The following is a 15,345-nucleotide window of genomic DNA, read 5'->3' as shown; positions in this document are numbered from 1 at the left end:
CTCAGTGCCCTCATGTGCAGCCGCTGGTGGTTAAGTTTCCTTAACTTGCGGTACACTTAGGGCGCAATCGCGGCAAGTCCCCATACGGTACATTGCATGGAGACTTGCTGCGATTGCTGTGGGATTTTTTCCAATATAAGACATACCCCGAAAGTAAGACATAGTGGCACTTTTGGGGGTAAAAAGAATGTAAGACACTGTCTTACTTTCGGGGAAACACGGTAGGGGGAGCTCCCTGTATACAGAGATACATGATAAGATCCTGTCTGCAGCCACCACTAGGGGGAGCTCCCTGTATACAGAGATACATGATAAGATCCTGTCTGCAGTCACCACTAGGAGGAGCTCCCTGTATACAGAGATACATGATAAGATCCTGTCTGCAGCCACCACTAGGGGGAGCTCCCTGTATACAGAGATACATGATAAGATCCTGTCTGCAGCCACCACTAGGAGGAGCTCCCTGTATACAGAGATACATGATAAGATCCTGTCTGCAGCCACCACTAGGAGGAGCTCCCTGTATACAGAGATACATGATAAGATCCTGTCTGCAGTCACCACTAGGGGGAGCTCCCTGTATACAGAGATACATGATAAGATCCTGTCTGCAGCCACCACTAGGGGGAGCTCCCTGTATACAGAGATACATGATAAGATCCTGTCTGCAGCCACCACTAGGGGGAGCTCCCTGTATACAGAGATACATAAGATCCTGTCTGCAGCCACCACTAGGAGGAGCTCCCTGTATACAGAGATACATGATAAGATCCTGTCTGCAGTCACCACTAGGGGGAGCTCCCTGTATGCAGAGATACATGATGAGATCCTGTCTGCAGCCAGCACTAGAGAGAGCTCCCTGTATACAGAGATACATGATAAGATCCTGTCTGCAGTCACCACTAGGGGGAGCTCCCTGTATACAGAGATACATGATAAGATCCTGTCTGCAGCCACCACTAGAGAGAGCTCCCTGTATACAGAGATACATGATAAGATCCTGTCTGCAGTCACCACTAGGGGGAGATTCCTGTATACAGAGATACATGATAAGATCCTGTCTGCAGCCACCACTAGGGGGAGCTCCCTGTATACAGAGATACATGATAAGATCCTGTCTGCAGCCACCACTAGGGGGAGCTCCCTGTATACAGAGATACATGATAAGATCCTGTCTGCAGCCACTACTAGAGGGAGCTCCCTGTATACAGAGATACATGATAAGATTCTGTCTGCAGCCACCACTAGGGGGAGCTCCCTGTATACAGAGATACATAAGATCCTGTCTGCAGCCACCACTAGAGGGAGCTCCCTGTATACAGATTTACATAAGATTCTGGCTTCTTTGAACTCAATGGCCCCGTTGATGGAAATGTCTGAACCCATTTTATCAGGTCTATCAGGAGCCCCAACAGAGCCACTGATGTGAAAGATGCAATGTGAACACGGTCATAGGCTGCTCTGTTGATAAGTTCTCGTGATAACACTTTGTTTTCTGATTTGTGACAGTTTCGTTGATGAGATGGGGATTTGTGTGGATCTAATTCAGCATCTGCAGCAATGTTCCTTTCTGTCAGAGGAGGGGGGTGATTTGGATGCACACAATGGGGCACATATAGAGCAGAATCTGACAAGTGTCCATGCCGGCCTTTCACCTTTTCTTGCTGACTTCTCAATTTTTAGGTTTGCTGATGAGGCTTGCTGGGAGTTGTAGTTGCACAAAAAAGCTGGACAATCTGAAGTTGTAGCGCATATAAAAATAATTTTACGACTAGTAATGATGGGGGAAGGAGCAGGGAACGGGCGGGTGTCGTCTCCGCGGCCATTAGTTTCCTGCAGCCCAGAATTATCTACATAGTTACAGTAGATCACCGCAGTCAAACATTTATTAGAAATCACCCAAAATGTCCTCATCTCCGCTTAATTAAATTGAGCACTTGGCGCGGTCACAGGAGTAAATTATTGCTTTGTTTGTCACCTGGTCATAAATATTGAAATATTTGGAAATCACAGAAAATTTAATTACATCAACATTAAACTGAAATGAAACAACTTGGCAACGAGCAATCTGCTGAAAACCATATGTGGAGGGGCCGGCGCGCGATACGGGAGGACGGTTACATGGTGGATACCCGCGGAGCACCGAGGAGGAGGAGGAACCCGAATGTGACAGCGATGAGAAAGAAGGGGAACAATCTATAGGATCAAATATAAAGAAAAATGTCCAAAAACTAAGAGCTCGAAATACAATGTATCCAAGTGAAGGCCCAATAACGGTAACCAGCGTAACATAGCACACCGTACAAGAGCAGCTCATCTATTCCTGCTGACAACCAGCCTGTATACCAAGTGAGAAGTTGTCAGCCGCGCCCCTGAGAGGACTTCACCGATCTAATAGCAGTTGTAGAACTTTTCACTTCACTTGTTTCCTTAGCCCTTTAATGTAAAGTAATCTGCCATGACATCTGTCTGTCCTCTGTGGTCCTAGTCTCAGCTCACTGTCCTCTGTGGTCCTAGTCTCAGCTCACTGTCTGTCCTCCATGTCCCTAGTCTTGGCTCACCGCCTGTCTTTCATGTCCCTGGTCTCGGCTCCTCGTCTGTCCTCCCTGTCCTTGGTCTAGGCTCTTCCTCTGTCCTATCTGTCCCTGGTTTTTGCTCCTCATCTGTCCTCCCTGTCACTGGTCTCGGCTCCTCATTTGTCCTCTGTGGCCCTGGACTTAGCTGCTTGTTTATCCTCCATGTCCCTGGTCTCAGCTCCTCATCTGTCCTCCCTGTCCCTGGTCTCGGCTCCTCGTCTGTTCTCCTGGCCTCTGGTCTAAGCTCCTAGTCTGTCTTCCCCGTCCTTGGCTCCTAGTTAGTCCTCCCTGTCCCTGGTCTCGGCTCCTCGTCTGTCCTTCCTGTCCCTGGTTGCGGCTCCTAGTCTGTTCTCCCGGCCTCTGGTCTAAGCTCCTAGTCTGTCTTCCCCGTCCTTGGCTCCTAGTTAGTCCTCCCTGTCCCTGGTCTCAGCTCCTTATCTGTACTCCCTGTCCCTGGACTCGGCTCCTCGTCTGTCCTCCCTGTCCCTGGTCTCGGCTCCTCGTCTGTCCTCCCTGTCCCTGGTCTCAGCTCCTCGTCTGTCCTCCCTGTCCCTGGTCTCGGCTCCTCGTCTGTCCTCCCTGTCCCTGGTCTCGGCTCCTCGTCTGTCCTCCCTGTCCCTGGTCTCAGCTCCTTATCTGTACTCCCTGTCCCTGGACTCGGCTCCTCGTCTGTCCTCCCTGTCTCTGGTCTCGGCTCCTCGTCTGTACTCCCTGTCCCTTGTCTCGGCTTCTCGTCTGTCCTCCCTGTCCCTGGTCTCGGCTCCTCGTCTGTCATCCCTGTCTCTGGTCTCGGCTCCTCGTCTGTCCTCCCTGTCCCTGGTCTCGGCTCCTCGTCTGTCCTCCCTGTCCCTGGTCTCGGCTCCTCGTCTGTCCTCCCTGTCCCTGGTCTCGGCTCCTCGTCTGTCCTCCCTGTCCCTGGTCTCGGCTCCTCGTCTGTCCTCCCTGTCCCTGGTCTCGGCTCCTCGTCTGTCCTCCCTGTCCCTGGTCTCGGTTTCTCGTCTGTCCTCCCTGTCCCTGGTCTCGGTTTCTCGTCTGTCCTCCCTGTCCCTGGTCTCGGCTCCTCGTCTGTCCTCCCTGTCCCTGGTCTCGGTTTCTCGTCTGTCCTCCCTGTCTCTGGTCTCGGTTTCTCGTCTGTCCTCCCTGTCCCTGGTCTCTGCTTCTCGTCTGTCCTCCCTGTCGCTTGTCTCGGCTTCTCGTCTGTCATCCATGTCCTTGGTCTCGGGCTCCTCCAGGTTCCTGGTCTTGGCTCCTCGTCTGTCCTTTATCTCGGCTCCTCGTCAGTCCGCCCTGTCCTTGGTCTCGGCTCCTCGTCTGTCCTCCCTGTCCCTGGTCTCGGCTCCTCGTCAGTCTGCCCTGTCCTTGGTCTCGGTTTCTCGTCTGTCCTCCCTGTCCCTGGTCTCGGCTCCTCGTCAGTCCGCCCTGTCCTTGGTCTCGGCTCCTCGTCTGTCATCCCTGTCTCTGGTCTCGGCTCGTCTGTCCTCCCTGTCCCTGGTCTCGGCTCCTCGTCTGTCCGCCCTGTCCCTGGTCTCGGCTCCTCGTCAGTCCGCCCTGTCCTTGGTCTCGGTTTCTCGTCTGTCCTCCCTGTCCCTGGTCTCGGCTTCTCGTCTGTCCTCCCTGTCCCTGGTCTCGGCTCCTCGTCTGTCCTCCCTGTCCCTGGTCTCTGCTCCTTGTCTGTCCTCAGTGTCCCAGGTTTTGGCTCGTCTGTCCTCCCTGTCCCTGGTCTCGGCTCCTCGTCTGTCCTCAGTGTCCCAGGTTTTGGCTCGTCTGTCTTCCATGCACCACATTTTGGCTCCTCGTCTGCCCTCTATGTCCCTGGTCCTTCTTTATTCTTGATCTCCCTCTTGCCTTACCACTATGATCCCGCTCCATACTTCATGCCTGGTCTTCTCCCTGTCTGGTTATTGCTACTTAGGGCTGCCATCTTCTGACAATAATGAGCACTACGGCTCCTGCAGCAGAGTCCACACATCTTCCCTCACAGTAATTAAGAGTAAAAAGTAAGAGAACTCTCAACCCAGAGTAAAGCCAGGGCAGAAACAGTGCCAGGGCAGAAACAGTGCCAGGGCAGAAACAGTGCCAGGGCAGAAACAGTGCCAGGGCAGAAACAGTGCCAGGGCAGAAACAGTGCCAGGGCAGAAACAGTGCCAGGGCAGAAACAGTACCAGTGCAGAAACAGTACCAGTGCAGATTTACTATCCAAGTCACGAACGGCAGAAGAGTTAGACCACAGAGCGCATCCACCAGGTAATTATACATCAGTGATCTGCATCGTGGGAACCTTTATTTAGGAGAGACTACAAGTCTCAGCAGAATTAACTCTAACAGTTCAATATATACAAAGCCCATAAATAATACATGTGAACATAGAACGCACACACCAATATATAAAGAGGCATTAATGTCGGCCAGCTGGGCATGCTGGGTAATTTAGTCCATGCCTGGAGCAAAGGAAACTTTGTTTAATAACAGAAGCAATATGAAAAATTTTGACACATTACATCCCTTGACATAAGAGAACTTAAAATGCAGCAGCTGGACTGGAACGTGCGGTCCGGTTCTCGTCGCAACATTCACAAGTACGCAGAGTTCAAAGCCCTTGTAGATGACGCTGGCGGAGAAGGCCGGCACGTCTGTGGGATCGGTGGTGGAGGCCGGCACGTCTGTAGGATCGGTGGTGGAGGCCGGCACGTCTGTAGGATCGGTGGTGGAGGCCGGCACGTCTGTAGGATCGGTGGTGGAGGCCGGCACGTCTGTAGGATCGGTGGTGGAGGCCGGCACGTCTGTAGGATCGGTGGTGGAGGCCGGCACGTCTGTAGGATCGGTGGTGGAGGCCGGCACGTCTGTAGGATCGGTGGTGGAGGCCGGCACGTCTGTAGGATCGGTGGTGGAGGCCGGCACGTCTGTAGGATCGGTGGTGGAGGCCGGCACGTCTGTAGGATCGGTGGTGGAGGCCGGCACGTCTGTAGGATCGGTGGTGGAGGCCGGCACGTCTGTAGGATCGGTGGTGGAGGCCGGCACGTCTGTAGGATCGGTGGTGGAGGCCGGCACGTCTGTAGGATCGGTGGTGGAGGCCGGCACGTCTGTAGGATCGGTGGTGGAGGCCGGCACGTCTGTAGGATCGGTGGTGGAGGCCGGCACGTCTGTAGGATCGGTGGTGGAGGCCGGCACGTCTGTAGGATCGGTGGTGGAGGCCGGCACGTCTGTAGGATCGGTGGTGGAGGCCGGCACGTCTGTAGGATCGGTGGCGGAGGCCGGCACGTCTGTAGGATCGGTGGCGGAGGAGGCCGGCAGGTCTGTAGGATTGGTGGCGGAGAAGGCAGTCACAGCTGTAGGATCGGTGGTGGAGGCCGGCACGTCTGTAGGATTGGTGGCGGAGGAGGCCGGCACGTCTGTAGGATTGGTGGCGGAGAAGGCAGTCACAGCTGTAGGATCATTGGTGGAGGCCGGCACGTCTGTAGGATCGGTGGCGGAGATAATTGTCACGTCTGTAGGATCGGTGGTGGAGGCCGGCATGTCTGTAGGATCATTGGCGGAGCAGGCAGGCACGTCTGTAGGATTGGCGGCGGCGAAGGCAGGCACGTCTGTAGGATCGTTGGTGGAGGCTGGCACGTCTGTAGGATTGGTGGCAGAGAAGGCCGTCTCTTCTGTAAGATCATTCCGCCGGTGGCTCCTCCGCAGCTTTGGATAGGTTTTCACTTGATGCTTCTGCCGTCAGCTCCACTGATGGGTTAGGCTCGCTCGGGTCGGGCTGTGCAGGTTCCGTGTCGGGCTGTGCAGGTTCCGTGTCGGGCTGTGCAGGTTCCGTGTCGTATATGATATCTTCTGGGTTTGGTGCTGGAGGACAGAACTCCTCAGTGGGAAACATCTGACGGAATATATTCTCCGCCTGGAAAAGAAAAGATTCAAAAACAGTCAAAATATGCAAAGAATAGGTGCAGCTTCCATGCTAGGAAGATAGAATCACGGGACGTAATTACCTGCTGCACTGCGACATCATAGCCGAAGCCGGTGTCAGGTCCGCTGCACACAAACACGTTAGAGGGGAGTCCAGTATACGACTGACGCTCGATCACAGACGAGTCTCTCATGTTAAAGTACAAAACCCACAGGGCCTGCGGCTTCTCCAGCTCTGTGCCCCGATCTACAAAAACAGTGACATCATCAGTAACACTGAGGAGAGACAGTGACATCATCAGTAACAGGACAGTGACATCATAAGTAACACTGAGGAAAGACAGTGACATCATCAGTAACAGAAGAAGGTAACTCAGGATCAGTAATGTAATGTATGTGCACAGTGACTGCACCAGCAGAATAGTGAGTGCAGCTCCGGAGTATAACACAGGAGGTAACTCAGGATCAGTAATGTAATGTATGTACACAGTGACTGCACTAGCAGAATAGTGAGTGCAGCTCTGGAGTATAATACAGGAGGTAACTCAGGATCAGTAATGTATGTGCACAGTGACTGCACCAGCAGAATAGTGAGTGCAGCTCTGGAGTATAATACAGGAAGTAACTCAGGGTCAGTAATGTAATGTATGTACACAGTGACTGCACCAGCAGAATAGTGAGTGCAGCTCTGGAGTATAATACAGGAGGTAACTCAGGATCAGGATTAATGTTTGCAGTAGGTTTAGTCTGGGGTCATATATACGGGCCATGCAAAATTTCACTCAAATTGGGTGAAAACTGTAGTTTTGTATTTAATGGACTCCACACAGATTTCCTGCTATACCTATATATTTACTGGAAATTCTTGCTTTTCCTTTTCTCTTGATCTCTTTCCTCATATAGAAGCTGCAGATCTTCTCTGTGAAGCCTCCAGCAGTCGCCCCCCCATCATCTTCACCTTCCATCTACCTTGGTATCGTCCCCCATCATCTTCACCTTCCATCTACCTTGGTATCGTCCCCCATCATCTTCACCTTCCATCTTCCTTGGTATCATCCCCAATCATCTTCACCTTCCATCTACCTTGGTATCGTCCCCCATCATCTTCACCTTCCATCTTCCTTTGTATCGTCCCTCATCATCTTCACCTTCCATCTACCTTGGTATCGTCCCCCATCATCTTCACCTTCCATCTTCCTTGGTATCGTCCCCAATCATCTTCACCTTCCATCTACCTTGGTCTCGTCCCCCATCATCCTCACCTTCCATCTACCTTGGTAACGTCCCCCATCATCTTCACCTTCCCTCTTTTTTGGTATTGTCCCCCATCATCTTCACCTTCCATCATCCTTGGTATCGTCCCCCATCATCTTCACCTTCCATCATCCTTGGTATCGTCCCCCATCATCTTCACCTTCCATCTACCTTGGTCTCGTCCCCCATCATCCTCACCTTCCATCTACCTTGGTAACGTCCCCCATCATCTTCACCTTCCCTCTTTTTTGGTATTGTCTCCCATCATCTTCACCTTCCCTCTTCTTTGATATTGTCCCCATCATCTTCACCTTCCATCTACCTTGGTCTCATCCTCCATCATCTTCACCTTCCCTCTTCTTTGGTATTGTCCCCCATCATGTTCACCTTCCATCTACCTTGGTATTGTCCCCCATCATCTTCACCTTCCATCTACATCGGTATCGTCCCCCATCATCTTCACCTTCCATCTTCCTTGGTATCGTCCCCCATCATCTTCACCTTCCATCTACCTTGGTATCGTCCCCCATCATCTTCACCTTCCATCTACCTTGGTATCGTCCTCCATCATCTTCACCTTCCATCTACCTTAGTCTCGTCCCCCATCATCTTCACCTTCCATCTTCTTTGATATTGTCCCCATCATCTTCACCTTCCATCTACCTTGGTATCGTCCTCCATCATCTTCACCTTCCATCTACCTTAGTCTCGTCCCCCATCATCTTCACCTTCCATCTTCTTTGATATTGTCCCCATCATCTTCACCTTCCATCTTCCTTGGTATCGTCCCCCATCATCTTCACCTTCCATCTACCTTGGTCTCGTCCCCCATCATCTTCACCTTCCCTCTTTTTTGGTATTGTCCCCCATTATCTTCACCTTCCATCATCCTTGGTATCGTCCCCCATCATCTTCACCTTCCATCATCCTTGGTATCGTCCCCCATCATCTTCACCTTCCATCTTCCTTGGTATCGTCCCCCATCATCTTCACCTTCCATCTACCTTGGTCTCGTCCCCCATCATCCTCACCTTCCATCTACCTTGGTAACGTCCCCCATCATCTTCACCTTCCCTCTTTTTTGGTATTGTCCCCCATTATCTTCACCTTCCATCATCCTTGGTATCGTCCCCCATCATCTTCACCTTCCATCTTCCTTGGTATCATCCCCCATCATCTTCACCTTCCATCTACCTTGGTCTCGTCCCCCATCATCCTCACCTTCCATCTACCTTGGTAACGTCCCCCATCATCTTCACCTTCCCTCTTTTTTGGTATTGTCCCCCATCATCTTCACCTTCCCTCTTCTTTGATATTGTCCCCATCATCTTCACCTTCCATCTACCTTGGTCTCATCCTCCATCATCTTCACCTTCCCTCTTCTTTGGTATTGTCCCCCATCATGTTCACCTTCCATCTACCTTGGTATTGTCCCCCATCATCTTCACCTTCCATCTACATCGGTATCGTCCCCCATCATCTTCACCTTCCATCTTCCTTGGTATCGTCCCCCATCATCTTCACCTTCCATCTACCTTGGTATCGTCCCCCATCATCTTCACCTTCCATCTACCTTGGTATCGTCCCCCATCATCTTCACCTTCCATCTACCTTGGTATCGTCCTCCATCATCTTCACCTTCCATCTACCTTAGTCTCGTCCCCCATCATCTTCACCTTCCATCTTCTTTGATATTGTCCCCATCATCTTCACCTTCCATCTACCTTGGTATCGTCCCCCATCATCTTCACCTTCCATCTACATCGGTATCGTCCCACATCATCTTCACCTTCCATCTACCTTGGTATCGTCCCCCATCATCTTCACCTTCCATCTACCTTGGTATCGTCCCCCATCATCTTCACCTTCCATCTACCTTGGTATCGTCCCCCATCATCTTCACCTTCCATCTACCTTGGTATTGTCCCCCATCATCTTCACCTTCTATCTTCTTTGGTATTGTCCCCCATCATCTTCACCTTCCCTCCACCTTGGTCTCGTCCCCCATCATCTTCACCTTCTATATACCTTGGTATCGTCCCCCATCATCTTCACCTTCCCTATTCTTTGGTATTGTCCCCGTCATCTTCCCCTTCCATCCAGCTTGGTGTCATCTCCCATCATCTTCACCTTCCATCTACCTTGGTATCATCCCCCATCATCTTCACCTTCCATCTACCTTGGTATCGTCCCCCATCATCTTCACCTTCCATCTTCCTTGGTATCGTCCCCCATCATCTTCACCTTCCATCTACCTTGGTCTCGTCCCCCATCATCTTCACCTTCCCTATTCTTTGGTATTGTCCCCGTCATCTTCACCTTCCATCCACCTTGGTGTCATCTCCCATCATCTTCACCTTCCATCTTCCTTGGTATCGTCCCCCATCATCTTCACCTTCCATCTACCTTGGTATCGTCCCCCATCATCTTCACCTTCCATCTACCTTGGTATCGTCCCCCATCATCTTCACCTTCCCTCTACCTTGGTATCGTCCCCCATCATCTTCACCTTCCATCTACCTTGGTATCGTCCCCCATCATCTTCACCTTCCCTCTACCTTGGTATCGTCCCCCATCATCTTCACCTTCCCTATTCTTTGGTATTGTCTCCATCATCTTCACCTTCCCTCTTCTTTGATATTGTCCCCGTCATCTTCCCCTTCCATCCACCTTGGTGTTGTCCTTCCATCTCCTTGATAGCCTGATGAAATGTCTCTCCTTGTTCTTCGCTATCAGCACAGAGATTTCCAGGAAAGTTGTCCAAATGGGAATGTATACAATATAACTTCAGAATCCTCAGACAACCCAAGGCTTGAAACGTTTCAGCACGGACTTAAATTTTGGACCTTTGTTTTTGCCTAATTTCTTCCCGACTTCTTTGAAAGAATCCCAAGCTCTTTTTTCGACAGCTTTCATTTTTCTTTTGAACACGTCGTCCTTCATGAGTTTCTGAATATCCGGACCCACAAAAATGCCTTCCTCCAGTTTAGCTTCGGACGGTCACTGACCCGTGGCACACGGGAGAAGTCGCCTCCTTCTGTCAGTAGAGATTTCACAATCTGCTTCATCAGTCCCGGCTCAATGTGGAGCGGTGGCCGGAGAGTCCAGGTCACAAAGATCTCCTCGATGGCTCCGGTGATGATTCTTGTCCCCGCTCCTTTTGGAATCCTATTCTTTTTGCAGCTTATAGGGTCAGTGTTTGTGCAAAAAACTGTACACGATGGAAATATTTCAATGTTTTTACGGAGTTCCACAAAACAAAGTCTATAAAAAAAAAATCACCTTTTTCAAACAATTTCCCTGCAGACCTGAGTAATGAATACATTGTATAGGGCTGTACACTCGGAGCGGATACATTGTAACCCTCCATCTGCTCCCCCCCCCCCATCTTGACTCATTGTCGTGAGGAGGTCGTAACAAATACCCCAGAACACAGAAAATCTACATAAGTGCTCGGCGTCAGACGGAGGCACCAGAATTTATACAATTACGTATTTTGCAGCATCCGACTAAACTGGATTAAATCCGTTTTGTATTATTACCGAGATATAAAGAACCTGCGGAGATGTGAGGCTGAAATGTCAGCGAAGTCATTAATACAAATGTCAGGGTACGGCAATAAACATGACGAGGGGGGCACCGGAGGCTGATGGATTCCACTAAGCAGATGAAAGGCTCCGCCACACGCGCGTCTCGTGTAAGCGCCTGTGTACGGGCCGCTCGCTGATCCCGATACCTAGTTATTAAGTGTCATTTCTTCATATGATAATTGCTTTCTTTTCCCAAAATAACAGAGTCCACAGCAGAAGATTGTGTGAGGATCAGAGACCGGAGATGTAACTGGCGGCGGGTACACCGGGGGCGATGCCACTGCGGATGCAAGTACTACATGGTGGAGAAAAGTCACCAAAAAACACCAGGACGCACCCAACCTGTGCCCGGTCCTCAGCCGAAAGCCAAACTCCATTCATAAAAGTAATGCCCAGCGCCAAATACTAAACTAAATCACTCACCGAGACCCAGAAAGCTACGGCCCACATCCCCCCACAGAACCAAAGCCCATCTCCCCTCCCCATGATACAAAACCCTGACTCCCCCCACGAGACCACAGCTCATCTACTCCCCATGAAGCCACATCCCATCTCCACCCCATGAGACAAAAGCCCAATACCCCCTCACGAGACCACCACTCAAATTCCCCCCCCTCCCCAAAAATAAGCCACAATCCGGCAAACCCCCTACAAGAGGCCACAGCTTGATTCTCCCCTCCAACGGGGCCACAGCCAAACTCTCCCCCCCCCCCCCAAAAGGGCACCACCCACCTACACAAGCACGGAGCTACCTTCCTCCCTCCACAAGGCCTCCACTCAACTTTTCCCACAACAAAGCCACCACCCATCTCCCCCACCCCACAAGGCCACCGCCCACCTCCCCCCTCACAATGCCACCGACCGCTTCCCCCCTACGAGGCCACCGACCGCTTCCCCCCTATGCGGCCACCGCCCACTTTCACCCCTCCATGAAGACACAACCCACCTTCCCCGCCACGAGGCCACCACCCAACTCCCCCCTAAGAGGTCACCACCCAACGAGGCCACTGCCCGACTAACCCCCCACAAGGTCACAGCCTGCCTCCCGCCCACGAGGACACTGCCTGCCTTTGCCCCCCACCCGACTCCTCCCCCACCCCCTCAAGGATAATGACCACATTCAATCCCCGAACAGGACCACTGCCCGACTGCTCCCCCCACGAGGCCACTGCCCAACTCCTTGCCTCATGAGGCCACCGCCTGACTCCTCCCATAAAACCACAGCCCACACAATATTTACAGGTAAAGCAAGTTGATGGATATTTATGGGAGCCATTCTCTGGGACCTCACACTGAAAAATCAGGAATCTTTCTATAAATGAAGGAATTAGAGGTTCTGGGAAAACTTAGGAGTCAATACATATTTTCTGTGGAGCGCTGCTATTGCGTTACAGAATGCATCTCTGGTAACCACCGACTCCAGGTGACAATCACTTTCCATCCAGGACACTACAACTTAGCTTTGTAAACCCCTGAAATCCTTGAAAGGATTAGAAATTCACATACTTCTCACCCCCTCGGAGGCCGGTCCATAGGCCATGAACCAATCAAATATTAAATTTAGTGGACCCGCCCCTGAGGAACTTACATATCAGACTATTAGGTAAAGTCTTGTCACATTCACACACCAGATTATTGGGATTTCTGAAACATCACAATCTGGACCAATACACTTCACCTGTCCTTAGATTTACTGGTGCGGGAGACGTTTTTAGGGACATCTTTAAGTTTAATTTTAGTGAATTTATTTTTATGGGGAAAGTCGGCCTGGCCAATAAGTCAGAATAACTTTAGTGGGAATGTCATTAGCGAGGCTTTTATCATGGATTCTGTAAGGTTAGGGAATCGTTTAAAATGCTAATTAAATCCAACAGCCTGTGAACAAATGGTCTCTTGATAAAATGCAAAAAGCATCTCAAAGAAAAAAAAAAAAAGAAAGAAATAAAGAAGTTTAGAAAGTTGTTAACGCTGGAATGTTCCTGTGACTCACAGAGCAGGAAAATGGATGAAGGTCTTTGGCGCAGGTGACTGTCCGGCCGCCCCGCCATGGGCCCCCGCTCGCCCCACCCGCTGATTGATTACCAGGGACACGTACAGAGAGGACAACAAATACACTATCATGGCTGACCGGCCGCTCCTGACGTCATCCACAATGAGGCCGAGAATGGAACCAGTATCGCTACATAAAAGATACTGGAACAGGAGGAGTGGGTGTGGTCAGCCATATAAGGTAGTCAATGAGTACATCATAGGGTTGGTGGGTGTGGTCAGCCATATAGGGTAGTCAATGAGTACATCATAGGGTTGGTGGGTGTGGTCAGCCATATAGGGCAGTCAGTGAGTACATCATAGGGTTGGTGGGTGTGGTCAGCCATATAAGGTAGTCAGTGCGTACATCATAGCATTGGTGGGTGTGGTCAGCCATATAAGGCAGTCAGTGAGTACATCATAGGGTTGGTGGGTCTGGTCAGCCATATAGGGCAGTCAGTGAGTACATCATAGCGTTGGTGGGTGTGGTCAGCCATATAGGGCAGTCAGTGAGTACATCATAGGGTTGGTGGGTGTGGTCAGCCATATAGGGCAGTCAGTGAGTACATCATAGCGTTGGTGGGTGTGGTCAGCCATATAGGGCAGTCAGTGAGTACATCATAGGGTTGGTGGGTGTGGTCAGCCATATAAGGCAGTCAGTGACTACATCATAGGGTTGGTGGGTGTGGTCAGCCATATAGGGCAGTCAGTGAGTACATCATAGGGTTGGTGGGTGTGGTCAGCCATATAAGGCAGTCAGTGACTACATCATAGGGTTGGTGGGTGTGGTCAGCCATATAAGGCAGTCAGTGAGTACATCATAGGGTTGGTGGGTGTGGTCAGCCATATAGGGCAGTCAGTGAGTACATCATAGGGTTGGTGGGTGTGGTCAGCCATATAAGGCAGTCAGTGACTACATCATAGGGTTGGTGGGTGTGGTCAGCCATATAGGGCAGTCAGTGAGTACATCATAGGGTTGGTGGGTGTGGTCAGCCATATAGGGCAGTCAGTGAGTACATCATAGGGTTGGTGGGTGTGGTCAGCCATATAAGGCAGTCAGTGACTACATCATAGGGTTGGTGGGTGTGGTCAGCCATATAAGGTAGTCAGTGAGTACATCATAGGGTTGGTGGGTGTGGTCAGCCATATAAGGCAGTCAGTGACTACATCATAGGGTTGGTGGGTGTGGTCAGCCATATAGGGCAGTCAGTGAGTACATCATAGGGTTGGTGGGTGTGGTCAGCCATATAGGGCAGTCAGTGAGTACATCATAGGGTTGGTGGGTGTGGTCAGCCATATAAGGCAGTCAGTGACTACATCATAGGGTTGGTGGGTGTGGTCAGCCATATAAGGCAGTCAGTGAGTACATCATAGGGTTGGTGGGTGTGGTCAGCCATATAGGGCAGTCAGTGAGTACATCATAGGGTTGGTGGGTGTGGTCAGCCATATAAGGCAGTCAGTGACTACATCATAGGGTTGGTGGGTGTGGTCAGCCATATAAGGCAGTCAGTGAGTACATCATAGGGTTGGTGGGTGTGGTCAGCCATATAAGGCAGTCAGTGACTACATCATAGGGTTGGTGGGTGTGGTCAGCCATATAGGGCAGTCAGTGAGTACATCATAGGGTTGGTGGGTGTGGTCAGCCATATAAGGCAGTCAGTGACTACATCATAGGGTTGGTGGGTGTGGTCAGCCATATAAGGCAGTCAGTGAGTACATCATAGCGTTGGTGGGTGTGGTCAGCCATATAAGTCAGAGTATATCATAGCATTGGTGGGTGTGGACGATTCTGAGTGGGTGTGGTTAGCCAAATAAGGGAAGTATATTGTAAATAAATTGCACAGCACAGTATTGATGGGTGTGATGATTATATAGTAATATTTATTTCCTATAGAATTGGTAGGTATGAACAATTATTAGTGGGTGCGTTCATCAGTGTATGCGGATTAGTGTCTATAGCATTGGTGGGTGTGGTCATCAGTATATGCTAATGAGTGATTATA

General features: G+C 50.8%; 1 protein-coding gene across 1 annotated transcript in view; it reads right to left on the bottom strand.

Annotated features, from left to right (window-relative positions):
* Positions 1-6,225: 6,225 nt before the first annotated feature.
* Positions 6,226-15,345, bottom strand: part of CHM (CHM Rab escort protein) — a 99,670-nt gene continuing 90,550 nt past the window's right edge. Inside the window, exons 14-15 of the mRNA XM_075323070.1 lie at positions 6,554-6,717; positions 6,226-6,462 (exon numbers count right to left, since the gene is read on the bottom strand). Coding sequence (XP_075179185.1) covers positions 6,229-6,462; positions 6,554-6,717 — 398 coding nt within the window. The 3' untranslated portion in view covers positions 6,226-6,228. The remainder of the gene's footprint in view (positions 6,463-6,553; positions 6,718-15,345) is intronic.

Source organism: Anomaloglossus baeobatrachus, chromosome 9 (genome assembly GCF_048569485.1).
Source record: "Anomaloglossus baeobatrachus isolate aAnoBae1 chromosome 9, aAnoBae1.hap1, whole genome shotgun sequence".
Classification (NCBI taxonomy): domain Eukaryota; kingdom Metazoa; phylum Chordata; class Amphibia; order Anura; family Aromobatidae; genus Anomaloglossus; species Anomaloglossus baeobatrachus.
This window is presented reverse-complemented; position numbering and strand designations above follow the sequence as displayed.